This window comes from Dendrobates tinctorius, unplaced genomic scaffold, assembly GCF_039654945.1.
Source record: "Dendrobates tinctorius isolate UK_male_01 unplaced genomic scaffold, ASM3965494v1 ptg000019l, whole genome shotgun sequence".
Taxonomy (NCBI): domain Eukaryota; kingdom Metazoa; phylum Chordata; class Amphibia; order Anura; family Dendrobatidae; genus Dendrobates; species Dendrobates tinctorius.
In genome coordinates, this window is record NW_027361687.1 from 69,662,669 (window position 1) to 69,690,194 (window position 27,526).

The 27,526-nt window shown below is 44.6% G+C and overlaps 1 protein-coding gene across 3 annotated transcripts in view; it reads left to right on the forward strand.

The window, feature by feature from the left end:
- CTSK (cathepsin K) overlaps positions 1 to 21,405 on the forward strand; it is an 81,360-nt gene extending 59,955 nt beyond the window's left edge. For 2 of the 3 annotated variants that reach the window (XM_073567211.1, XM_073567212.1), the window contains 8 exons: positions 9,116 to 9,188; positions 9,850 to 9,994; positions 11,066 to 11,188; positions 14,532 to 14,681; positions 15,088 to 15,306; positions 15,517 to 15,682; positions 19,228 to 19,333; positions 21,200 to 21,405. In XM_073567211.1, the coding sequence (XP_073423312.1) occupies positions 9,116 to 9,188; positions 9,850 to 9,994; positions 11,066 to 11,188; positions 14,532 to 14,681; positions 15,088 to 15,306; positions 15,517 to 15,682; positions 19,228 to 19,333; positions 21,200 to 21,299 (1,082 nt within the window). In that variant the 3' untranslated portion in view covers positions 21,300 to 21,405. Of the gene's footprint in view, positions 1 to 6,900; positions 6,920 to 9,115; positions 9,189 to 9,849; positions 9,995 to 11,065; positions 11,189 to 14,531; positions 14,682 to 15,087; positions 15,307 to 15,516; positions 15,683 to 19,227; positions 19,334 to 21,199 lie in introns of those variants that run through there. The other variant, XM_073567213.1, reaches the window with a different exon arrangement.
- Positions 21,406 to 27,526: the final 6,121 nt, after the last annotated feature.

Here is a 27,526-nt window from a genome sequence, read left to right on the forward strand (position 1 = left end):
TTGACTCATCTGACCAGAGAACATTCTTCCAAAACGTTTTAGGCTTTTTCAGGTAAGTTTTGGCAAACTCCAGCCTGGCTTTTTTATGTCTCGGGGTAAAATGTGGGGTCTTCCTGGGTCTCCTACCATACAGTCCCTTTTCATTCAGACGCCAATGGATAGTACGGGTTGACACTGTTGTACCCTCGGACTGCAGGGCAGCTTAAACTTGTTTGGATGTTAGTCGATGTTCTTTATCCAACATCCGCACAATCTTGCGTTGAAATCTCTTGTCAATTTTTCTTTTCCGTCCACATCTAGGGAGGTTAGCCACAGTGCCATGGGCTTTAAACTTCTTGATGACACTGCGCACGGTAGACACAGGAACATTCAGGTCTTTGGAGATGGACTTGTAGCCTTGAGATTGCTCATGCTTCCTCACAATTTGGTTTCTCAAGTCCTCAGGCAGTTCTTTGGTCTTCTTTCTTTTCTCCATGCTCAATGTGGTACACACAAGGACACAGGACAGAGGTTGAGTCAACTTTAATCCATGTCAACTGGCTGCAAGTGTGATTTAGTTATTGCCAAGACCTGTTAGGTGTCACAGGTAAGTTACTGGTGCTGTTAATTACACAAATTAGAGAAGCAGCACATGTTTTTTCGAACAGTGCCAATACTTTTGTCCACCCTCTTTTTTATGTTTGGTGTGGAATTATATCCAATTTGGCTTTAGGACAATTCTTTTTGTGTTTTTTTCATTTAAGACAAATTAAATGAAGATAATAATACCAAAGAATTTGTGTTTGCAATCATTTTCAGGAAGAAACTGAGTATTATCTGACAGAATTGCAGGGGTGTCAATACTTTTGGCCACAACTGTAAATCAGACAACGTTCTTGCATCTCCTCCTGCTTCTCGTCAGGTCCTGGCTCCCTGGATGCTGCATTATTGATGCAGAACAGACCCCGTTACTGGCCGTGTCCATGTACAGATGATGGCGCCTGTTATTATACTGGAGGCTATATAGAGTTTACTAACAATTCATACAATTCACTTTCTTTGATAGCAGATATTTGTTTACTAATGCTGGAGTTCAGCTCTAAAGGTCACATGTGGACATCTTGGCACGTTCGCCCCCTGAAAGCCATTTTCAGCCCGCTTGATTGATTATATAATCAATAGTTGCAGCATGTTTTCCACTGATCTGTTTATTACACATCATTCTGCTCCATCTGTATATTTAGATGCTAAGAGGAAGCATATGTCCAGGATTAGCTGGTGATCAGTCACATCCCCCATATCTCGGTCCCCGGCAGCTGACAGATCAGCATGTGATAATTCCACAGTGGAAAATGGACTTTAGCGTTCAGTCAGTGCCGGATAATAGGCTGGTATCATATAAACACGTGGTCAAAATTGTCGGTACCCCTCGTTTAATGACAGAAAAACCTTTAATCTGACAAAAGTAATAAAATAAAAAATCTATGAAAATGAAGAAATCAAAGTCAGACATTGCTTTTCAACCATGCTTCCACAGAATTTAAAAAAACATAAAACTCATGAAATAGGCCTGGACAGAAATGATGGTACCCCTAACTTAATATTTTGTTGCACAATTTTGACACAATCACTACAATCAAACGATTCCTGTAATGTCAATGAGACTTCTGCACCTCTCGACAGGTATTTTCTCCCACTCCTCAAGAGCAAACTGCTCCAGTTGTCTCGAGTTTGAAGGATGCCTTTTCCAGACTGCACGTTTCAGCTCTTTCCAAAGATACTCAATAGGATTTAGGTCAGGGCTCATAGAAGGCCACTTCAGAATAGTCCAATGTTTTCCTCTTAGCCATTCTTGGGTATTTTTAGCTGTGTGTTTTGGGTCATTATCTTGTTGCAAGATCCATGACCTGTGACTGAGACCAAGCTTTCTGACACGGGGCAGCACATTTCTCTCTAGAATCCATTGATAGTCTTGAGAGTTCATTGTACCCTGCACAGATTCTAGACATCGTCTGCCAGATGCAGCAGAACAGCCCCAGAACATAACAGAGCCTCCTCCATGTTTCACAGTAGGGACAGTGTTCTTTTCTTGATATGCTTCATTTTTTATCTGTGAACATAGAGCTGATGTGACTTGCCAAAAAGTTCCATTTCTGTCTCATCTTTCCATAGGACATTCTCCCAGAAGCTTTGTAGCTTATCAACATGTAGCTTGGCAAATTCCAGTCTGGATCTTTTATATTTTTTCAACAATGGTGTCCTCCTTGCTCGTCTCCCATGAAGTCCACTTTGGCTCATACAACGACAGATGGTGCGATCTGACACTGATGTTCCTTGAGCTTGAAGTTCACCTTTAATCTGTTTAGAAGTTTTTCTGGGCTCTTTTGTTACCATTCGTATTATCCATCTCTTTGATTTGTCATCAATTTTCCTCCTGCGGCCACGTCCAGGGAGGTTGGCTACAGTCCCATGGAGCTTAAATTTCTGAATAATATGTGCAACTGTAGTCACAGGAACATCAAGCTGCTTGGAGATGGTCTTATAACTTTTACCTTTAACATGTTTGTCTATAATTTTTTTTCTAATCTCCTGAGACAACTCTTTCCTTCGCTTGCTGTGGTCCATGTAAGTGTTATACACACCATGTCACCAAACAGCACAGTGAGTATCTGTAATCTCTATAAAGGCCCACTCACTGATTCCAAGATTGTAGACACCTGTGATGCTAATTAGTGGACACACCTTGATTTAATATGTCACATTATTTTCAGGGGTACCATCATTTCAGTCCATGCCTATTTCATGAGTTTTATTTATTTTTTAATTCTGTGGAAGCATGGTTGAAAAGCAATGTCTGACTTTCATTTGTTCATTTTCATAGATTTTTGATTTATTGTTACTTTTGTCGGATTCAAGTTATTTCTGTGACCATTGTGGGTTTTTCTGTCATTAAATGAGGGGTACCAACAATTTTGACCACGTGTGTACAAGTCATGTGATTGCCGGTCATGGTGACAGTATTGTGTTTATCATGTATAGCTATTTAGTGATAGCTGATACACTGCTACAAATCCCGTGCAAAGATATAGATTTAAATAAAAACAAATGCTGCTGCTTGCATCTATCACTAGAGGGAGCTCAGAAGCTTTCTATGTTCCTGCGTCCTGCATCCACCAATAGAGGGAGCTCAGGAGCTTTCTATGTCTCCGCGTTCTGCACCCACCACTAGATGGAGCTCAGGAGCTTCTATGTACCCACGTCCTGCATCCACCAATAGAGGGAGCTCAGGAGCTTTCTATGTCTCTGCGTTCTGCACCCACCACTAGACGGAGCTCAGGAGCTTCTATGTACCCACGTCCTGCATCCACCACTAGAAGGAGCTCAGGAGCTTTCTATGCTGCAACATCCTGCATCCACCACTAGAGGGAGCACTTGAAATATGTGCCTGCATCCTGAATCCACCACTAGAGGGAGCTCATGAACTTTCTATGTGCCTGCATCCTGCATCCACGACTAGAGGGAGCTCAGGAACTTTCTATGTTCGTGCATCCACCACTAGAGGGAGCTCAGGAGCTTTTTATATCCCCGCATCCACCAATAGAGGGAGCTCAGGAGCTTTCTGCATCCATGTTAACTGCCTAAATCCCTGTTGCTTGCAGCCTCCATTAGAGAAGACGATCTCTTTTGCCTGCAAACACCTCTTGACGGAGCTCTGTAGCCTTCTATGTCCCCACATCCTGCATCCACCACTAGAGGGAGCTCAGAAGCTTTCTATGTCCCATCATCCTGCATCCACCACTAGAGGGAGCTTTCTGCCTACATTCCTGTTGCCTTCAGCCTTCAATAGAGGCAGCTCAAAAGCTTTCTGGATCTCTGTTGCCTGCATCCACCACTAAAGGGAACTCAGGGTTTTTTTTAAGCCCCTGTTTCCTGCATCCACCATTAGAGGAAGTTTAGGAGCTTTCAGCATCCTTGTTTCCTGAATCCACCACTAGAGGGAGCTCTGGAACTTTCTTCTTTCCAGTTGTTTTACAGCCAGCAGTGATAGGAGCCATCTCTGATCACTGTTGTTTAACCACTTAACTGCCCTCATAAAATGTGTGGCCTGTTATACAGTGTGGGAGTTAATGTGGGGCCATTATACAATCTGGGGTCAATTTTATAGTGTGGGGTCATTACACAGTGTGGGTTCTACTGTGGGCCCATTATACAGTTTGAGGACTACAGTGGGGATCGTACTGTATTTTTGGGGAGCAGTGGGGACATCATACTATGTATAAGGGAGCTGTGGGCCCATCATACTGGGTATAGGGGAGCTGAGGGTCCATTATACATTGTAAGCGGGAGCTATGGGCCCACCATACTGTGTTTAGGAGAGCTGTTGACCCATTATACTGTGTATAGGGGAGCTGTTGGCCCATCATACTGTGTGTAGGGGAGCTGTTGGCCCATCATACTGTGTGTAAGGGAGCTGTGGACCCATCATACTGTGAATGTGGGGAGCTGTTGGCCCATCATACTGTGTATGGGGAAGTCTTGGGCCCATCATACTGTGTATGGGAGAGCAGTGGGCCCATCATACTGTGTATGGGGATCTGTTAGCCCATCATGCTGTGTATAGGGCAGCTGTTTGCCCATCATACTGTGTATAGGGGAGCTGTTGGCCCATCATACTGTGTATAGGAGGGCTGTTGGCCCATTATACTGTGTACAGGGGAAGCTGTTGTCCCATTATACTGTGTATGGGGAAGCTGTGGGCCTATCATACTGTGTGTAGGGGAGCTGTTGACCTATCATGCTGTGTATGGGGGAGCTGTGGGCCCATCATACTGTATAAGGGGGAGCTGTTGGCCCATCATACTGTGTATAGGGGAGATGTTGGCCCATCATACTGTGTATAGGGGAGCTGTGGGCCCATCATACTGTATAAGGGGGAGCTGTTGGCCCATCATACTGTGTATAGGGGAGCTGTTAGCCCATCATACTGTGTAAAGGGGAGCTGTTTACCCATTATACTGTGTATAGGGGAGCTGTTGGTCCATCATACTGTGTAAAGGGGAGATGTGGGCCCATCATACTGTGTATAGAGGAGCTGTGGACCTATCAAACTGCATAAGGGGAGCTGTGGACCTACCATACTGTGTGTAGGAAAGCTGTTTGGCCCATCATATTGTGTGTAGGGAAGCTGTTGACCCATCATATTGTGTGTGTACGGCAGCTGTTGGCACATTATACTGTGTATGGGGGAGCTGTGGGCCCATCATACCATGCATGGGGGAGCTGTGGGCCTACCATACTGTATAAGGGGGAGCTGTGGGCCCACCATACTGTATAAGGGGGAGCTGTGGGCCCATCATACTGTGTATATGGGAACTGTTGGCCCACCATACTGTGTATAGGGGAGCTGTGGGGCCATCATACTGTGTATAGAACTGTTGGCCCACCATACTGTGTATAGGGGAGCTGTTGGCCCATCTTACTGTGTATGTGGGGAGCTGTTGGCCAATCATACTGTGTATGGGGAGCTGTGGTTCTACCATACTCTGTATAGGAGAACTGTTTGGCCCATCATACTGTGTATAGGAGAGTTGTTGGCCCATCATATTGTGTGTAGAGGAGCTGTTGACCCATCATATTGCGTGTAAGGGAGCTGTTGGTCCATTATACTGTGTATAGGGGAGCTGTTGGCCCATTATTCTGTGTGTAGGAGAGCTGTTGGCCCATCATACTGTGTATGGGGGAGCTGTTGGCCCATCATACTGTGTGTAGGGGAGCTGTTGGTCCACCATGCTGTGTATAGTGGAGATGTTCATTGGGGGACATTATTAAATGTTAAGTGGGCACTTAAGAAGTGTTATTGTAATAGGGGCACTCAGGGTACTGTGACTGTCAAAGATGCACACTGGAGATTATTACTTTAAGGCTGCTTTTACACTTACCATGTTTTTGTGGGCCAATTTTGCAGCCCCAATAGATTTCTATGGGGCCGCAAAATAAAAATTCCACTGTGCGCCACGTGCCGTACTGCCGTGAGGGCCGTATTTGCAGCCGTGATAAAAGATCGAGCTTGCTCGATCTTTTTCACGGCATACGGACACGGCCCCCATTGAATCAATGGGGCAGTAAAAACAAACGGAGGTTTGTTTTGTGGTGCACCGTGACTTCCGGTTTTGCGAAACTCCATTTTTTTTGCGGTCCGTTATTGCGGAAGACCGTAAAAATTGCAGTGATACGGCGGTAAGAAAAGCAGTAAGTGTAAAAGTAGCCTTAAGGGGCAAAATGTGGACACTGTTTTCTAGGGCACTTGCAAAGGGCAGTAATATTTTCTAGGAGAGTAATTTTACCTTCTAGAGGGCACACAGGAGGCATAATTATTAGTGATGAGCCAATGTGGTCGGATAGCATTAGCTCATCACTAATTACTATGTAAGGGGCCCAGTGGTAGCATTATTATGTGGTGGAGTAAGAGGAGCTGCCATTGTACCACACAGCAGGTGCAGTAATAGGGTCACATACGGCAGCAGCGGCTCAGTATTGGGGTATCAGGTGCAGTAATAGGGACACATACAGCAACAGCGGCTCAGTATTGGGGTATCAGGTGCAGTAATAGGGACACATATGGCAGCAGCGGCTCAGTATTGGGATATCAGATGCAGTAATAGGGACACATACGGCAGCGGGGGCTCAGTATTGGGGTATCAGGTGCAGTAATAGGGACACATACGGCAGTAGCGGCTCAGTATTGGAGTATTAGCAGGATGAGGATTTTTTACAGGTTGGGGTTAGTCCCATTGGGGACGGTGCTGATAATATGAGAAGTGAAATGTGTCTATGTTGTAATCTCTGTAGTCGAGTCCTGGCTGGAGGAGCAGTCATGTCGGTCTGGGCTAGATGGAAAAGACGTGAAAAGTGAACACCTCCATCTGAAAGAACATCAGCGGTAAGTCACCATCTATTTACTGTGCAGTAATCACTTATATGTTCCATAGGACTGGTATCTACCACTGACCATGTGGCGGTAATATCAGTGTTGGTCTTTATATAGAGAATATTTTCAGTAACATCGCTGTCATCTGCGTTAGGGTCATGGTACTGAAATAGATACAGTGGGGCAAAAAAGTATTTAGTCAGTCAGCAATAGTGCAAGTTCCACCACTTAAAAAGATGAGAGGCGTCTGTAATTTACATCATAGGTAGACCTCAACTATGGGAGACAAACTGAGAAAAAAAAATCCAGAAAATCACATTGTCTGTTTTTTTTTTCATTTTATTTGCATATTATGGTGGAAAATAAGTATTTGGTCAGAAACAAGCAATCAAGATTTCTGGCTCTCACAGACCTGTAACTTCTTCTTTAAGAGTCTCCTCTTTCCTCCACTCATTACCTGTAGTAATGGCACCTGTTTAAACTTGTTATCAGTATAAAAAGACACCTGTGCACACCCTCAAACAGTCTGACTCCAAACTCCACTATGGTGAAGACCAAAGAGCTGTCAAAGGACACCAGAAACAAAATTGTAGCCCTGCACCAGGCTGGGAAGACTGAATTTGCAATAGCCAACCAGCTTGGAGTGAAGAAATCAACTGTGGGAGCAATAATTAGAAAATGGAAGACATACAAGACCACTAATAATCTCCCTCGATCTGGTGCTCCACGCAAAATCCCACCCCATGGGGTCAGAATGATCACAAGAACGGTAAGCAAAAATCCCAGAACCACGCGGGGGACCTAGTGAATGAACTGCAGAGAGCTGGGACCAATGTAACAAGGCCTACCATAAGTAACACACTACGCCACCATGGACTCAGATCCTGCAGTGCCAGACGTGTCCCACTGCTTAAGCCTGTACATGTCCGGGCCCGTCTGAAGTTTGCTAGAGAGCATTTGGATGATCCAGAGGAGTTTTGGGAGAATGTCCTATGGTCTGATGAAACCAAACTGGAACTGTTTGGTAGAAACACAACTTGTCGTGTTTGGAGGAAAAAGAATACTGAGTTGCATCCATCAAACACCATACCTACTGTAAAGCATGGTGGTGGAAACATCATGCTTTGGAGCTGTTTCTCTGCAAAGGGGCCAGGACGACTGATCCGGGTACATGAAAGAATGAATGGGGCCATGTATCGTGAGATTTTGAGTGCAAACCTCCTTCCATCAGCAAGGGCATTGATGATGAAACGTGGCTGGGTCTTTCAACATGACAATGATCCAAAGCACACCGCCAGGGCAACGAAGGAGTGGCTTCGTAAGAAGCATTTCAAGGTCCTGGAGTGGCCTAGCCAGTCTCCAGATCTCAACCCTATAGAAAACCTTTGGAGGGAGTTGAAAGTCCGTGTTGCCAAGCGAAAAGCCAAAAACATCACTGCTCTAGAGGAGATCTGCATGGAGGAATGGGCCAACATACCAACAACAGTGTGTGGCAACCTTGTGAAGACTTACAGAAAACGTTTGACCTCTGTCATTGCCAACAAAGGATATATCACAAAGTATTGAGATGAAATTTTGTTTCTGACCAAATACTTATTTTCCACCATAATATGCAAATAAAATGAAAAAAAAAACAGACAATGTGATTTTCTGGATTTTTTTCTCTCAGTTTGTCTCCCATAGTTGAGGTCTACCTATGATGTAAATTACAGACGCCTCTCATCTTTTTAAGTGGTGGAACTTGCACTATTGCTGACTGACTAAATACTTTTTTGCCCCACTGTACATAAAAATAAAAACCCACAATGTAATACATTATAACAAGTAAAAATAATTCTAATTTATAATTTATTATTTTTTATTTTAAGACGAATTTTGGCAAAAAGCAGATAATAAAGGGTCAAAGGCAAACTATACTTCTATCAAGATTTTCTTAAAATACACTATGAGTGCTTGGAGGGTAAGAGGTTCAGCACTGGACTGGTGGAAGAGACTCAGGGAGAGATAATGGTCCACGTGTTAGAGGGGCACAAAATATTGCCTTGCTGTGGGCGCGGAGAGGCCACGCTATCCCACTGTTCCTCAGTGTCTGACATTTTACTCCCCATCCTATAACCATTATTTTTTTCTCATGGTCTGGTTCTGTGCTGACTCAGCCAGCGACGGCTCTCCTGTATTAATGTTTTCCACCAAAACTTCCCCATACAGGAATATATAAGAGGCAGAAGGATAGAAGCAGACGAGATGAAGACAGCAGGGCATCTCAGAAGACCTCCATAACGTAAGTACGGATCAATCACTCCTCCTGAGGCTCTGTAGTGGAGGCACATGTTGCTGTCTTCTCCATGGCCACCTTAATGGTGGACTCCATCATATACTGGGTGGGGATTGAGTTTTTACAAGTTATTTTTTAGTTTTCCCTCATTGTTAGGTTCACGTATTTTGGTCTAAAAAAATAATTTTTGCGATTGGGTTCTATTAAAAATTTTGCATCATTTGTCTTTTACAGACTTTTTTTGTTTTACTGCACTTTGCTGGCTGCAAAATGAGTTATCTGAGGATCCATCATGAGGTGTTTGTAACTGATTTAACTGTCTTTTTTATTCCGATTTATGACCATGAAGTTCAGCTGGACTTTCATGAGGTCATAAATCTGTACAGGCAAGCTGAGAAAAAGATGGATAACAAATGTTGCCATCAGAACAAGCTCACTGAGGCATTCTCAGTAAACTCATTCTCCAGGTAGCAATGGACAATACAACAAAGAGGCTACAGAAGGCAAACCATGCATATATTGAGGAAACCCTATCAGTAAAATGATTTTTATCCCAGAAGTAAATGCAAAGAAGTAAAAAAAACCCCTATAAGGAATCGGCTATAGAGGCTCCTAACATTGGCTGTAGTATAGATGTGCGCGCAGCCTTACAGACCCGGGTTCTCAGTTGTAGGTCTCCTTCAGCAATGTTCTGGGTTGCCCTTGTGGTTGTTCTGCTGCCTCTGGTGAGAACCAGTCTATATCGCGATGAGATGCTGGACTCTGATTGGGAACTATGGAAGAGGACTCATAGCAAGCAGTATAATGGCCAGGTAAGTGCCCTGCTGTGTGTATGGTACCTTTAAGAGGAACCTTTTAGGAGGGTTTTCTGATGGGAGTAGTGGTTTGGCCCGCTGTACAGGCCTTTGTCCAACAATAAATACCTTTTTTGTGCAGATCCAATCTCCCAATGCAGAGAAATCAAGCATTGAAATAATATGCAGATTAGTCTAGAAGTGCACTGGGGGCGTTTCAGTGCAGGACACCTGGAGACAGATATGCATACGATTTCAATGCTTGATATTGCAGCTTTGACACATCAGGTCGGCAAGGATCCATATAGCCATACTACTAGTTCCATAAGGAAAATCCTTCAGACAAATTCCCTTTAATAACGTTTGCCTCAAAAATTCAGAAAAATCGAATTAATACCACAGGCTTCAATTAGTTATTGTAACCAACCTGCATATCCATTTTATGCCAAGTCCTTGACCACTAGCTTAGGCATTGAGGTACTGTTAGGTTTAGTGGGACGCATTTAACATTCCCTTTAAAGAGAACCTTACAAAAATTTCCATTTTTTCACCTTATTTTTATTCCCGCTGCACCCGAGTATTCCGCTTTTCGTCTATTTCCAGATATATGGACTTCTTCATTTAGTGCTAATTTTTATTATCGCCACAAGGTGGCGTGGCTTAAAAAGTCCTCTAGAGCGTGTATTATTACCCTGTGAGCAACACCCCCTAGGTAAAGGTTATAAGAGCTGGCAGTAATACAAATGTCCATATCTCTGGGACTGTAAGGCGGATTTAAAAAAAAAACCAAAAAGTGTAATACCCAGGGGACCAGCAGGAATGTAAAAAGATCAAAAACTGGTCACTTTTGATCTGGAGACCGGTCCCCTTTAAGGTAGTATGCTTTCCTGTCCACACACAATATTCAATCTCAGTCGCGTTTACTTCAGCTACAGACCCAACACGTAGACAGGTGGTGCGCTGTTTCTGCTGAAAGTCAGCCATGTTTATCTTCTCCTGTACAGCCCCTTTAATTTAGATTTCTCATTGTCAAAATCTGGTCTTTATTCTCCAGCCCAAATTTTTTTGTGTGTTTATTCTTGTTTTTAGTTGGATGAGATTAAAAGACGTCACATCTGGGAGAAGAATCTGAAACTCATCATCAACCACAACAAAGAGTATTCTGCCGGGAAACACACGTATGATCTGGCAATGAACCATCTTGGAGATATGGTGAGAGACATTCTGTGTTTTTGAGAACTCCATTTATCACTATTTAAAGGGATATTCCCATCTTATTAAAGGGATTGAAGTAAAACAGTCAAGGGGACCCAAAACTGAAATAGGATGTTACAAAACAAAAAAGAAAAAACGGGTGGCACTCACCGTTCTTAAGATCCAGTCTTTTATTAGTACAAGCTTAAAACATCTTCACACAGGCAGAGTAATAACAAGCGGATAAGAATTGGACGACGGCCGTTTCGCGCGCCTGCGCTTCTACGGGCCGTGTGAGTAATGGGAAATGACGGGGTAGATGTACCGAATACAAAGTCAAGTACCTCCCCCTATCCCTACCCACCTGCTGTCCAAATGGCTATCAACTAGACAGCCATATTTAGATGACGCAACAAAATTAAAAAAAACATGAATAAAAACAAATCTTAATTTGTAACACTGCAAGATTATACATCGAAAAAAAACAAATCACAAAAACACCAACATGTCCAATTTATCGTTGAAACCTGTTGGCCCTACTGCGTGAGAACGCCATTATACACATAGCTTCTCTTCTGAGAAGTGATTTATGTAAATCACCTCCTTGTGGTGGTAAAGTCTCCTTTTCTAAACCAGCAAAGTGTAAAACATTGGGATTCCCTCCATGAAATTCTTTGAAATGATTAATAAGACATGGAACGCCCTTACCAGTCCTTATAGAGTTAACATGTTCTCTGAATCGAGCAAAAAGGGGCCGGATCGTTTTGCCGATGTAGAAAACAACCACACGGGCAAAACAACGCGCACAACACATAATTGGTTCTACACGACATAAAATCCCGTATTTTATGAAAAATGGAACCTATTTTAATAGTGTTTCCTGTGACATGTTGAGAACAAAAAGAACAGTGGCCACATCTGAAAATCCCCCTTGGGGTGCCTGAACAAAGCCAATCTTTATGGTCTGCCCTCATGTCCCGTAAACTTGTATTTCGTCTACAGGAAATTAGAGGACCTCTCATCACTATATCAGAGATTTCCGTATCACGTCCCAAAAGGTGCCAATTTCATCGAATAACTGAACGGATATAATTATCCAACGGTCCATATTTTAAACAGAACACAGATCTCCTGTCCTTATTTTTAACCTCACCACCACAGGCTCAAATATCTAAAGTAGTTGACCTTTCTAAAGCTATGTCTAATAGGCGTTTAGGGTATCCTCTATGTCTGAATGTGTCATATAACTTCCACCGATTGTTTTTTAAAACCTTCACTATTATTATTAATTCTCTTGGTAATGACCGCTTCACGTGTGGTGGATGGGTACTATCATAATGCAAAAGGGAGTTAGTGGACGACGACTTGCGAAAAACTTCCGTAAAAATACTGCCCTGATCAATGTGAATTCTCACATGCAGAAATTCCAATGATAAGCCCCCCAAAAATGAGGTAAATCCCATATTCATGGTGTTGGACAGATTAAGAAAATCTACAATAGCCTGGAAATCCTCCCTGGTGCCATCCCACACCAAGAACACATCATCCACGTATCTCATGTAAAGTTTAATATGCTTCAAAACCTTATTTTTCACACAATAAAAATAAATTTGCAAAACTACATGCTACCGATGTCCACATGGCAGTACCAGTCCTCTGCAGGTACCAACTATTCCCAAATTGGAACACATTGTGTTTCAAAATTAAACGCCATCCTGTTAGGCGTCAGGTTTCTGTGTCTGCTCTGCAGGAATCCATACCCTTACATTCTGCGGTCTCTTGCTGTTTATCTACCGCAGAGGAGATTGCCTTGCAGCAAATTTCTCCAGGGGCTAAGTCTCTCTGTCCTCCTACTGAGCATGCTCATGAGACGGTTTCCCATTGGAGATCGGGAGTCATGTGCTCAGGTCCTGCTCCAGATCTCATTGGTCCATCTCGGAGATCTGGAAGCTTCCGGAAGGTCCCAGCTGCTATAAAAAGCATGTATGACCGTTCCGCCATGCGCTAGTATAGTCTCTAGTTGCTATTGTGTGAATGATGATGGATGTATGATTCTGGTGAATGACTCATTTAAACCCCTTCCCGATATTACGTTTGTGGACAGGGACTAAGCTTAGAGTCAGCGCCAGCGCGCCACTACTACATCATCCACAGTTGCTAGCATCCGACATTGTGCTTGCGTGCTAGCTTTGTCGTCTAGCAGCAGTGTCCTACGCCGCGCTGCAGTTGCAGCTCTCCTTGGCGTCCGCAGTTGCGAAGTCGCATGCACGGTAGGTCTAGACGGATGCAGTTCCGCTGTCTTTGGCTCCTGTGACCAGATACCGTGTGTGTATTTACTCTGAGTACTGTGACTCCAACAGGCTCAGCCTTATTGTATTTGTCTTTGTTGGCACCTCTGTGACTTAACAGAGATTGCTCTGCGCACCTGGGTGACGTTTAACCCACATGCGCATTTCCGCCACCATGGCTCCTGCCACCACTTAGCAGCAGTCATATCATCTACTGCACGGTGGACCCCGAGCGGCGAAATCACTTTATTATTATTTTTATTTAATGCGTTCCGCCGTTCCTAACACATCCCTTCACAAATAAAATCCACAAAAGATGTAGTCTTCCCCGTGCTGTTTAAAATCTCTCTAAGGCTGTGTGCCCACGATGCGTTTTGTTAAGCGTTTCCGCAGCGTTTGAGCCGGCTCAGACGCTGCAGAAATGCTTAAAAGATGCTTCAAGTTAATTAGCATGCGTTTTTGGCTTTTTGTGCCAATGCATGCGTTTTTAACCGCTCAGGAATCGCTTAGCGGCTAAAAACGCTGCATGCTCATTAATTCCCGCATTGCTCAGCGTTTTTAGCCTTCCCCAATGTTCCCAGAAATCGCGTGTCAAAAAACGCGTCAAAAACGTGCAAGAAACGCGCGGAAAAAGACGCGCGTTTTCTGGGAAAGGGGATCCTTTTCCTGAGCGTTTAAAAACGCTAGCGTGGGCACATAGCCTAATTGTATCAATACCCACAGGTACATCTACTCCGTCATTTCCCATTACTCACAGGACCCGTAGAAGCGCAGGTGCGCGAAACGGCCGTCGTCCAATACTTATCCACGTGTTCTCACCACAACCCTGCCTGTTCTAGAAGTGCCCCCTCATCTGAGGGATGCCCACACTTGGGAAGTATTTGAATAAATCTTGCCCCGTATGGTCCTGGAGTCCCAGAAACTACATGACAGGAAGGCAACAGAAATAGCAGTATGCCTCAACTAAAGAGCTGGGAACATCCCTTTAATGGTCCCTTAAGTTGATGACGTTCAGAAAGGAAAAAGTTTTGCATTTTGTTTGACTTCTCGATTTAATTCTACTTTCATAATAGACCAGTGAAGAAATTGTTCAGACAATGACTGGATTACTCGTCCCGTCCAATCATCAGTCTAATAACACGTATGAAGAGGACAAGAAAGCACGAATCCCAAAGTATATTGACTACAGGAAGAAAGGTTATGTGACCCCTGTGCAAAATCAGGTAAAATTCTGCTTTTGGTGTTGAGATGAGTGTAATATGTCCATGAAGTATTCTGGTTCTCGGTAACTTGTCACTAGTTTTTGAGTAGGCATTTTTTTATCAGCATTCTGCCAGTACTATAGGCGCTGTGTCTTCCTTCCCCCTGTTGTGGGAGGGAGTCATGGTCCTGGCCCTACTATGTGAAAGAGACATAGTCGCACCCCCTCTTATGGGAGGGAGGCACAGTCCCACCCCCTCTAAAGGGAAGTGTGCACTTGTTCTGTATAGGCAGAAGTAGACCTCTAGGAATATTTTCCTCCATCAAGCCCAAGGAGCCCATGTTCAACCTGGGTATAAGAGACTGTGACAATTATCACCAATTTACATATACCTGGAATATTCTAAGGTTTTTGTTTTTTCTTTGCAGGGATCCTGTGGATCGTGTTGGGCTTTCAGCTCAGTGGGAGCACTCGAGGGTCAGCTCATGAAGAAAACTGGACAGCTGGTGTCCCTCAGCCCTCAGAACCTGGTGGACTGTGATACAGATAACTATGGCTGTCAGGGAGGATACATGACCAATGCATTCGGCTATGTGAGGGATAATAATGGCATAGACTCGGATGCCTATTATCCTTATATTGGCCAGGTGAGCCTTAGAAGACTTACTCCACTGATGTTCAGACATTTGTCTTGAGAATCAGAAGCCATCTGATGACATGTGCCATAAAAACGATTACTTTGAGATCAATGGAGGCATCAACTTAAATATTTAAGATTTTTTTTCTTTTCTGTAAAAATCATAAGACATATCAAAGAAATGTGCATGTCCTTCATTTAATGAGTTTACTTCTGCCAGGATGAAGGCTGCCTCTACAACCCGTCTGGAAAAGCTGCTGGATGCAGGGGCTTCAAAGAGATCCCCAAAGGAGATGAGAAGTCGCTGAAAAGGGCGGTGGCCCAGATTGGTCCTGTGTCCGTCAGCATCGATGCCAGCCTCCCTTCTTTCCACTTCTACAGTAAAGGTAATATCTATCTATTATCTCTATCTATCTATTATCTATCTATCGATCTATCATCTATTATCTAACTATTATCTATCTATCTTCTTCTATGATCTATCTCTCTATCTATTATCTAACTATCTATCATCTATCTCTCTATCTATTATCCATCTACTTTCTATATATTATCTCTCTATCTATCTATTATCTATTAACTACAGTTAGGTCCATATCAGGGGCGGACACAGACTGCAGAGGGTCCCTGTGCAAGAAATCTTCCCGGGCCCCCCCCCTCCAATACTGCAACAAATAGGGAACCTGTCCCCCCCCGCAGGCGTTTTTAATTAAAAGAGCCACCTTGTGCAGCACTAATGCTGCATTCTGTCAAGGTGGCTCTTTTATTTAGGGTACCTTGCGCCGCAGAAATAATAGTTTTTGAAATTGGTCAGACATACCTGATATTTGTCAGGGGGGCAGGTGTTTCCCCCTCTGACAGACGCCTCACATCCATCACTCATGTATTCCTGCATTGTGTCTCCGCCTCCAAATCTTTATTTTCAAATCCTGACGCCTGCGCCGGCTGTACTATGTAATCTTGTTTACTGCTGCCCATCCTCTGCCATGACGTCGGCGGCCAGAGATCCGGCCCCGCAGTCGCTTATGGTTTATTCACACTGCGGGGCAGGAATCTCGGGCATGCGCAGTAGTTATCTGCGCCCGAGATTCCCAGCCGCGCAGTCTCTGCAAGGTACCCTAAATAAAAGAGACACCTTGACAGAATGCAGCATTAGTGCTGCACAAGGTGGCTCTTTTACTTAAAAACGCCTGCGGGGGGGGACAGGTTCCCTTTAAGTAAACATATAGGTTGTATGAGCACGGGCCTATGGGATGGAGCATAATCTTTATAATTTGTTATAACTAACCACAGTTAGTTACTATGCCCGGGCAACGCCGAGCTCTTCAGCTAGTACATTTATAAACAGCATAGAATGAATTGAATTACAATGCAACGAAGCAGTGTGATCACTCACCAGTCTGCAAATGTTGGCTGTAATCCTGCTGTATGGAGGCAGAATGGGGTTTTAGGCCTGTAGTATAATGATCCCTGGCTTTAACATACTGTATATATATATATATACAGTATATATTGTGGTGTAGTGACCACTATGTCCGCTAGGGGGCGCTGTGTGGGTGTCCCAGGACGGGTGTACAGGCACATTCAGTGTGGTAACAGGAGCAGGATCCTAAATGACCATTATGGGTCTCAAGGTAGGTGGCCTTGGGATGCAGGCTCCAGGGTGTATTGATCAGCAGAGGTACTGCTGATATTTCTGTTACACTGTGTCAGGGAAGCCTGTGTATGCCTATGTGCATTAGAATCTTTAGTGATGCCATAGCCATGTGATCACCTGTGGGTGTGGTTACAGGGCTATGTAATTGAGGTGTTTGGCACATGTGAGGAGTAAGAGTGTGAGAGAGGCTGTCAGAGTGTGGACAGACTTCCATGTGTCCAGTGAGACACTACAGAAGTTGTATATGGGGAGGACTACAGCTCCCAGCATGTGCTGAGACTCTCGGTCCGAGTCTCCAACCACGGACATTTGTGTTCTTTTGCCTAATCTAGAGGCTATTTTGGTAATGTGCTGCCTTGTGGGTTTATGATGCAAATAAACCTCATGAACTTTGGGAAGAACCTGTCGCATATTTGTCTCCCGCTGCACCTGTACACCCGTCCTGGGACACCCACACAGCACCCCCTAGCGGACATAGTGGTCACTACACCACAATATATATAGTAAGAGTCTTCACCATAGCGTATAGCATCAGGAAAACAATCTGTCAAAGGACACTGTCCGCAGTGTTGGAGGAGGACATGATGATGGATCGGAAGCATTCCCTGAAGTGTCTCCATGGTTCCGTCACAATCTCCTCCCGAGGTGTACGGAGCGGAGCCGTGTGTGTACAAGGTGTATGGAGTGGAGCCGTGTGTGTCAGGTGTACGGAGCGGAGCCGTGTGTGTACAAGGTGTACGGAGTGGAGCCGTGTGTGTGTGTGTGAGGTGTACGGAGCGGAGCCGTGTGTGTGAGGTGTACGGAGTGGAGCCGTGTGTGTGTGCGAGGTGTACGGAGCAGAGCCCTGTGTGTGTGAGGTGTACGGAGCGGAGCCATGTGTGTGAGGTGTACGGAGCGGAGCCGTGTGTGTGAGGTGTACGGAGCGGAGCCGTGTGTGTGAGGTGTACGGAGTGGTGCCGTGTGTGTGTGCGAGGTGTACGGAGCTGAGCCCTGTGTGTGTGAGGTGTACGGAGCGGAGCCGTGTGTGTGAGGTGTACGGAGCGGAGCCGTGTGTGTACGAGGTGTACGGAGCTGAGCCGTGTGTGTGTGAGGTGTACGGAGCGGAGCCGTGTGTGTGAGGTGTACGGAGCGGAGCCGTGTGTGTACACGGCTCCGCTCCATACACCTCACACACGGCTCCGCTCCGTACACCTGACACACACACACGGCTCCACTCCGTACACCTTGTACACACACGGCTCTGCTCCGTACACCTGACACACACACATGGCTCCACTCCGTACACCTTGTACACACACGACTCCGCTCCGTACACCTCACACACGGCTCCGCTCCGTACACCTGACACACGCACGGCTCCGCTCCGTACACCTTGTACACACACAGCTCCGCTCCGTACACCTCACACACGGCTCCGCTCCGTACACCTGACACACACACGGCTCCACTCCGTACACCTCGTACACACCCATCTCCGCTCTGTACAGACACACAGCTCTGCTACATCCACCCTGTAAACTCCCCTGATCCCACATAAACTTACTTCCCCTCATCCAACACGATGACAACCAGCACAGCAGAGTCCTGCATAAAACAAGGGCTAGGGCTGTACAATTTTAATGTGGATACCCTCAAATGAAAGCTGAAAGTCTGAACTTCAACTGCATCTGAATTGTTTTGTTTAAAATTCATTGTGGTAATGTCTAGAACCAAAATTAGAAAAATGTTGTCTCTGTCCAAATATTTATGGACCTAACTGTATCTATTATCTATCTGTCTATTATCTATCTATCATCTATCTCTCCATCTATTATCTATCTACTCTCTATTATCTAGCTATCTATATCTATCTACTCTATCTACTCTCTATCTACTCTCTATCTATCATCTATCTGTCTGTCTATGTATAATACTTCAAGAAGATAAGGCAGCTCCAGAAAGATAGTGTAAAATATGGTGGCCCATATGGAAAAGTTTTGGTCCAAATAGAATCTAATTTTTTTTTTACTGTTATTTACAGTTATTCTATTTGATGTTCAATTGTCTAGTTTTGGTCTGGTATATGTCAGTGACTGGCAATCAGAGTGTTGCAACGTTTTGCTGCTTTTCCCCATTTCTCGTCTTTTTCTCTTGTTTCCATTTATTTTCTTTCTTTCTTTCTTTCTTTCTTTCTTTCTTTCTTTCTTTCTTTCTTTCTCTTCTTTTTTTTCTCACTACCACTCCTCTGTTTTTCTGCGTTCTCCCTAACGATACACATTTATAATCTGTCTTTAGGAGTATATTATGATGAGCGCTGTGACCCTGAAGGAGTTAACCATGCCGTTCTGGCTGTTGGCTATGGAAACATAAAGGGCAGAAAGCACTGGATCATCAAAAACAGGTGAGTGATGTCCTCAGTCTATAACAGTAATCACATCAGAGAGGCACAACGTTCTCTGGTCCTGGGGCCACACTGCCATAATACCCCATCTGGGGCAATTATAGCCCCTCACAAGAATACAGTTGTGGCCAAAAGTATTGACACCCCTGCAGTTCTGTCAGATAATACTCAGTTTCTTCCTGAAAATGATTGCAATCACAAATTCTTTGGTATTATTATCTTCATTTAATTTGTCTTAAATGAAAAAACACAAAAAGAATTGTTCTAAAGCCAAATTGGATATAATTCCACACCAAACATAAAAAAGAGGGTGGACAAAAGTATTGGCACTGCTCGAAAAATCATGTGATGCTTCTCTAATTTGTGTAATTAACAGCACCTGTAACTTACCTGTGGCACCTAACAGGTGTCGGCAATAACTAAATCACACTTGCAGCCAGTTGACATGGATTAAAGTTGACTCAACCTCTGTCCTGTGTCCTTGTGTGTACCACACTGAGCATGGAGAAAAGAAAGAAGACCAAAGAACTGTCTGAGGACTTGAGAAACCAAATTGTGAGGAAACATGAGCAATCTCAAGGCTACAAGTCCATCTCCAAAGACCTGAATGTTCCTGTGTCTACCATGCGCAGTGTCATCAAGAAGTTTAAAGCCCATGGCACTGTGGCTAACCTCCCTAGATGTGGGCGGAAAAGAAAAATTGACAAGAGATTTCAACGCAAGATTGTGCGGATGTTGGATAAAGAACCTCGACTAACATCCAAACAAGTTCAAGCTGCCCTGAAGTCCGAGGGTACAACAGTGTCAACCCGTACTATCTGTCGGCGTCTGAATGCAAAGGGACTGTATGGTAGGAGACCCAGGAAGACCCCACTTCTTACCCCGAGAAATAAAAAAGCCAGGCTGGAGTTTGCCAAAACTTGCCTGAAAAAGCCTAAAACGTTTTGGAAGAATGTTCTCTGGTCAGATGAGACAAAAGTAGAGCTTTTTGGGCAAAGGCATCAACATAGAGTTTGCAGGAGAAAAAAAGAGGCATTCAAAGAAAAAAACACGGTCCCTACAGTCAAACATGGCGGAGGTTCCCTGATGTTTTGGGGTTGCTTTGCTGCCTCTGGCACTGGACTGCTTGACCGTGTGCATGGCATTATGAAGTCTGAAGACTACCAACAAATTTTGCAGCATAATGTATGGCCCAGTGTGAGAAAGCTGGGTCTCCCTCAGAGGTCATGGGTCTTCCAGCAGGACGATGACCCAAAACACACTTCAAAAGAGCACTAGAAAATGGTTTGAGAGAAAGCACTGGAGACTTCTAAGGTGGCCAGCAATGAGTCCAGACCTGAACCCCATATAACACCTGTGGAGAGATCTAAAAATGGCAGCTTGGAGAAGGCACCCTTCTAATATCAGGGACCTGGAGCAGTTTGCCAAAGAAGAATGGTCTAAAATTCCAGCAGAGCATGGTAAGAAACTCATTGATGGTTACCGGAAGCGGTTGGTCGCAGTTATTTTGGCTAAAGGTTGTGCAACTAAGTATTAGGCCGAGGGTGCCAATACTTTTGTCTGGCCCATTTTTGGAGTTTTGTGTGAAATGATCAATGTTTTGCTTTTTGCTTCATTCTCTTTTGTGTTTTTTCATTTAAAACAAATTAAATGAAGATAATAATACCAAAGAATTTGTGATTGCAATCATTTTCTGGAAGAAACTGAGTATTATCTGACAAAATTGCAGGGGTGTCAATACTTTTGACCACAACTATAGGTACAGGCGGACAATAAGATGCCGCGGTGCCTCCTTTTCTGAGTAACCCACCATGCTTTGCTAAATTATTACAAAATATATCCGCTTACTGACCATTTGTCTTCTAGTTGGGGAGAGCAATGGGGCAGGAAAGGCTTCGTCCTGATGTCCCGAGAGAAGAAGAACGCCTGTGGCATCGCCAGCCTCGCCAGCTTCCCAGTGATGTGAGCAGCTGATCCGTACAATCCCAAATACTTATAATTGGCAGACCCCTACACTGATCATACAGAGGCCAGCTTTAATATCGGATCCCCCCAGCCATGGGAGCACACAACAGCATCCACCCTTCTCATACACCATGTGCCAGCATTAATATCGGATCCCCCCAGCCATGGGAGCAGACAAGTGTCCACCCTTCTCATACACCATGTGCCAGCATTAATATTGGATCCCCCCAGCCATGAGAGCACACAAGTGTCCACGCATCTACACCATGTATCAGTGTTAATATTTAATATCGGATCCCCCCAGCCATGGGAGCACACAAGTGTCCACCCTTCTCATACACCATGTGCCAGCGTTAATATTGGATCCCCCCAGCCATGGGAGCACACAAGTGTCCACCCTTCTCATACACCATATGCCAGCGTTAATATAGGATCCCTCCAGACATGTGAACACACACATGACCACCTTTCTCATACACCATGTGCCAGCGCTAATATCGGCTCCCCCCAGCCATGGAAGCACACAAGTGTCCATCCTTCTCATACACCATGTGCCAGTTTTTCCACAGTGATGTCGGGGCAGAACCTCTGTGGTGAACGTCAATGCTACATTTTAAGTTTCTCTTTCATTTTTTTTCCCCAATAAAACATTAAACTAAGAACCAAATAAGTGAAGTATGTTGATAAATTAGAGATGCCTGCAGATGCAGAAAAGGTTGTGCAGAACCTGGTCTATGCCAAGAAATGGGAATTGCTAGTATAAAATGGTCATTCTCTGCTTGAGTATGGCATTATATGTTCTCAAAGAGAGAAGGTTGCACATTGTTTAGATGTATTTTCTTTTCTATATCACAATCTGTATTGAAAATAAAAAATCGAAATGTTGCAGTTCTTAGGCTGGTTTCACATTAGCGCTTTTGTGAGCAGCGCATCGTGCGCACCCGTGCGCATGCGCACTGCGCACCTATGTTTAACATGACGTGCGCATGGTCTTGCGCACACTTGCGTTTTTGTGCACATGCATTTTTTTGTCTTTCGCGCCAGGCGTGCCAGACGCAACATGTTGCATTTTTTGGCCCGCCCAGTCTCGTAAAAAAAACGCATGCGCACGCTTGCGCACGGAATGCGCAAAAACAACACATTGAAGTCTATGGGAACGCATGCGTGCGCATGGTCTTGCGCACGCTTGCGTTTTTTTGCACATGCGTTTTTGAGGTAAACAAGTCTAGAATGTTCTCTAGACAATGGAAAAAATGTCACACCTAAAAACGCATGTGCATAAAAAACGCAAACGCATGCAAAAACGCATGTAAAACGCAAGCAACGCTGCGTTTTTTGATGCATCAGCGTGTGCATGACGCTAAAAAAACGCGCGTTTGTTTTGCGTTTTTCTTTGCGTTTTTTATGCGCCCGATGCGCTGCACAAAAAAACGCTAATGTGAAACTAGCCTTACACTGGGACTTTTTTAGACTCTAACTTCCTATTGTTTCAGGAAACAACACATGTACATTAGCCACAAAGAAACAGAGTATCTAATGACTATGCAACAGTCATTGTGAAGGGAGGGGAGGAGGTGAGCTGTAACATCACCTATTGTGAATGGTAGGTCCTCTGCTATCTACTGTATATAGAAGTGTTATCAGTCAGTGTACAGGAGGAGGTGAGCTGTGATATCACCTATTGTGAATCCTGTGTTAGCTACTGTATACTAAGGTAATGTCACAAAGGTGTTGGAGCTTTTGGCACTTACCGGGTCTCTAGAACTACGAGTCCTAGTCTATCCCTGTCCCTAAATTACTCCTGAAGGTAGAGGCACCAGGTTCTCGTGCCTTGCTATACTCCTATATCAACCCCGATCTGCCCCCTCCCCCACCCAGAATAGTGGGAAGCAGAAGTGTATAAGAACACACTAACCAAACAAACAAGGGAAAATGGGCAGGGATAAATGAAAATATCAGCCATGCAAAATACACACACCAAACAACACTGTGGAACACAGGGGAGTAAAAGGAAGGAGAAACCAAATAGGAGAGGATGTGGATATGCACATAGACAAAACTCCAAGCAACAATCTCCTGAACAAATGCCAACTCCAACCATGAACTACACCTGCAACTCCAGAACCAGGCAGTGAGAATTAACACTGACAATCCCTAAGTGCCAGAGGTGAGTATATATAGTAGAGGGGAGTGGCCAACACTGAACAGCTGAAACAATCAAATAGGAAAGCTCCAGGAGCTTCAACTGAACAGATTAACCCTTGCACTGCTAGCAAGGAAAACCTGTACTGTTAATACGATGGTGAAGGACTTCTAACAGTGCATGAAACTAGACACCGCAGTCTTCTGACCTTTCTTTGTTGCCGTATTCCTGTAACAAGTGAAAAGCCATTGTACAGGAGGAGGTGAGCTGTGACATCACCTACTGTGAATCCTGTTATCTACTGTATATAGAGATATCATCAGTCATTGCACAGGAGGAGGAGGAGAAGTTGAGCCGTGACATCACCTATTGTGAATGGTGGATCCTGTGTTATCTGCTGTATATAGAGGCGTTATCAGTCATTGTTCAGAAGGAGTAGAAGGTGAGATGTGAAATCACCTAGTGTGAATGGAAGCTCCTATGTTATCTACTGTATATAGAGGTTTTGTTATTATTATTTATTTATATAGTACCATTGATTCCATGGTGCTGTACATGAGAAGGGGTTACATACAAATTTCAGATATCACTTACAGTAAACAAACTAACAATCACAGACTTATATAGAGGGGAGAGAGGACCATGCCCTTGCAGGCTTACATTCTACAGGATGGTGGGAAAGGAGACAGTAGGTTGAAGGGTTGCAGCAGCTCCATTGTTGGTGAGGCAGTAGCTCCGGTAGTGGTGAGGAGGCAGCGGGGTCATTGCAGGCTGTGGGTTTTCAGGTTCCGTCTGAAGGATTCAAATGTGGTTGATAGTCGGACGTGTTGGGGCAAAGAATTCCAGAGGATGGAGGATATTTGGGAGAAGTCTTGGAGGCGGTTGGGTGAGGAACGAATAAGTGTGGAGGAAAGAAGGAGGTCCCGGGAGGACCAGAGATTACGTGAGGGAAGATATCGGGAGATTAGTTCAGAGATACAGTATACGGAGGAGACAGTTTATTGATGGCTTTGTAGGTTAGTATTAGTAATTTGAACTGGATACACTGAGGGAATGGGAGCCAGTGATGAGATTTGCAGAAGGGAGTAGCGAGGAGAGAGATTAATTAGTTGGGCATCAGAATTAAGGATGGACTGGAGAGGTGCGAGGGTGTTAGCAGGAAGGCCACAGAAAAGGATGTTGCAGTAGTTGAGGCAGGAGATGATGAGGGCATGCACAAGCATTTTAGTAGATGGAGGATAGAGGAAAGGATGTATTCTGGAGATATTTTTGATATTAAACAATAACACTAGCGCCCTATATGACAGAGACTAGACCCAAATAAAGGATAAGAAGCAGCAGGCAAAGTTAGGATTCTGTGTGCAAAATCCAAAGACTCAAAAAGACAAAATGAAATCAAAAATAGTTTGTCGTGCTAATCCTTATAGTTATCCTACCAATAAATGCTTAATAAACAAAAGAATGCCCTTAATGGTGTCGAGACCACCAATCCAGTACAATATATTACAATACGTGCGAATTGGCGTTATTAATGACCCATGCAATATTTAGAATAGGCTGCATATATACTGCTCTATTTCAGAATGCTCATCAAACAATACGAAATGCTGACTGGCTGCTATTGGAGCGCAAGGTTGTAAAGCAGTGTCTGGTGCTAATGCACGCAGACACCCTGAGGAAGGGGAACCGTGTATTCCCCGAAAAGCGGTTGTAGCTCTTTTGGCCTCTTGCGCAGCCCTTAGCAAAGTGACGTCACACCCCGGTCAGCCCTTGTCGGCCATTTTTTTCTGCTGCGTAACCAGGGACGCCAACGGCCGGGCGCTTCTGGCTCTGCGCGGTTGCTTCCTGATCTCTGGAACCCTGTAACTCTTTGCGGCACCAACTTATCAGTGTCAGCAGGAATAGACGGACTCCCACGGTGCAGAATTAGAACGGAGCCACAGCAGGTCAGACCATCAGCTAATATAGCTGCATATTATCTTATCTCTCACTGTTTGGTATTGCCACTTCTCCTTTCTTATTCCCGCACATGCCAGCCTCCTCCCAGCAGACAGGTAATATCTCTTGGCATATCAAAGCTGGGATGTGGAGTGCCTAATGTTCATGTTTTTGAACTGGGCAATTCAGCACGCCACATATATGTATAAAATGGTGAAGCTCAACATTGTTTGATGAGCATTCTCAAATAGAGCCGTATATATGCAGCCTATTCTAAATATTGGATGGGTCATTAATAACGCCAATTCACACGTATTGTATTATATTGTACTGGAGATATTTTTGAACTAGAGGCGACAGGAGGTGGAAAGAGCTTGGATGTGTGGTTTGAAGGACAGGGCAGAGTCAAGGGTTACGCCGAGGCAGCAGACTTCCGGTACTGGGGAAAGCGTGATGTTTTTAATTGTGATAAATCAGGTAAGGAAGATCTGTGAGATGGAGGAAAGATGATGAGTTCAAATTTGTCCACATTGAGTTTGAAGAAGTGAGAGGAGAAGGAGGATATGGCTGATAGACACTCCGGGATTCTGGACAGCAGAGAGGTGACATCTGGGCCAGAGAGGTAGGTCATCAGCATAAAGGTGGTACTGGAATCCATGGTACTTTATGAGTTGTCCCAGGCCAATTGTATAGATTGAGAATAGTAGGGGTCCTAGAACAGAGCCTTGGGGGACTCCAAAAGAGAGAGAATGGGATGAGGAAGTAGTGTGGATGTGGGAGACGCTCCAAATGTGCGGTTGGAAAGGTATGAAGAGATTCAGGATAGGGCGAGGTCTTTGATGCCAAAGGAGGAGAGGATCTTTAGTAGGAGGCAGTGGTCAACTGTGTAGTAAGCAGAGGACAGGTCTAGAAGGAGGAGTATAGAGTATTGTCCATTAGCTTTGACTGTAAGTAGGTTGTTAGTAATTTTGGTCACGGCAGTCTCAGTGGAATGATGGGGACAGAAACCAGATTGTAGATTGTCAAAGAGCAAGTTAGATGAGAGGTGGGAGGAAAGTTCAGCGTGGACATGCTGCTCCAGGAGTTTGGTAGCAAATGGGAGCAGCGATATTGGGTCGAGGGTTGGTTTTTTAAGGAGAGGCATGATTGGGGCATGTTTGAAAGCAGAATGGAAGGTACCAGAAGTTAGTGATAGGTTGAAGAGATTGGTTAGGGATGGGATAAGTGTGGTGTTGAGGTTGGGTAGGAGGTGGGATGGGATGGGGTCTAGTGCACAAGTGGTGAGGTGTGATTTGGAGAAGAGACAATTAAGCTCCCATTCAGTGATATTGGAGAAGGAGGTTATGGGGTTTGGGCATTGGTTTGGTACACAAATGGGTTGTGGTTGAACAATAAAGACTTGCCTTGTTTGGGTGATCTTATTTTTGAAGTGTGTGGCAAAGTCCTCAGCAGAGATGAGAGAGGTTGGAGAGGGCAGTAGTGGGCGAAGGAGGGAGTTAAAAGTTTTGAAAAAGTGTTTGGGGTTGTAGGATAGGGAAGATGCAAGGGTTGTGAAGTAGGCCTATTTAGCAGAGGTGAGGGCAGATTTGAAAGTGAGTGTTGCCTGTTTGAATGCAGTGAAATCATCTTGCGAATTCATTTTTTTCCAATGTCGCTCTGCAACCCTGGACACTTGCCGGAGATTTTTAGTGGTGTTATTGTGCCAGGGTTGTTTGTTGGTACGTCGCATTCTGCCATGAACGAGAGGGGCAACCGCGTCAATAGCTGATGTGAGAGTTGCATTGTAGAAAGCAGTGGCACTGTCTGTGTCGTGGAGTGAGGATATGGAGGCCAGTGGTAGAATAGAGTCAGAGAGTGTGTGGGTGTCTAGGTGTGCAAGGTTTCTACGGGGGTGCGCATGTTGCTGGACATGGACATGGGTGACAGGTGAGGAGGACAGGGATGAGAAAGGGAGTAGATTGTGGTCAGATAGAGGGAGAGGAGCGGTTGTGAAGTTATATAGGGAGCAGAGGCGGGTGAAGATCAGGTCTAATGTATGTCTGTCTGTGTGGGTGGCTGCGGAGAATCACTGAGTAAGTCCAAAATATGAAGTAAGGGACAGAAGTTTGGAGGATGTTGACTGAAGGGTATCAGTGGGGATGTTGAAG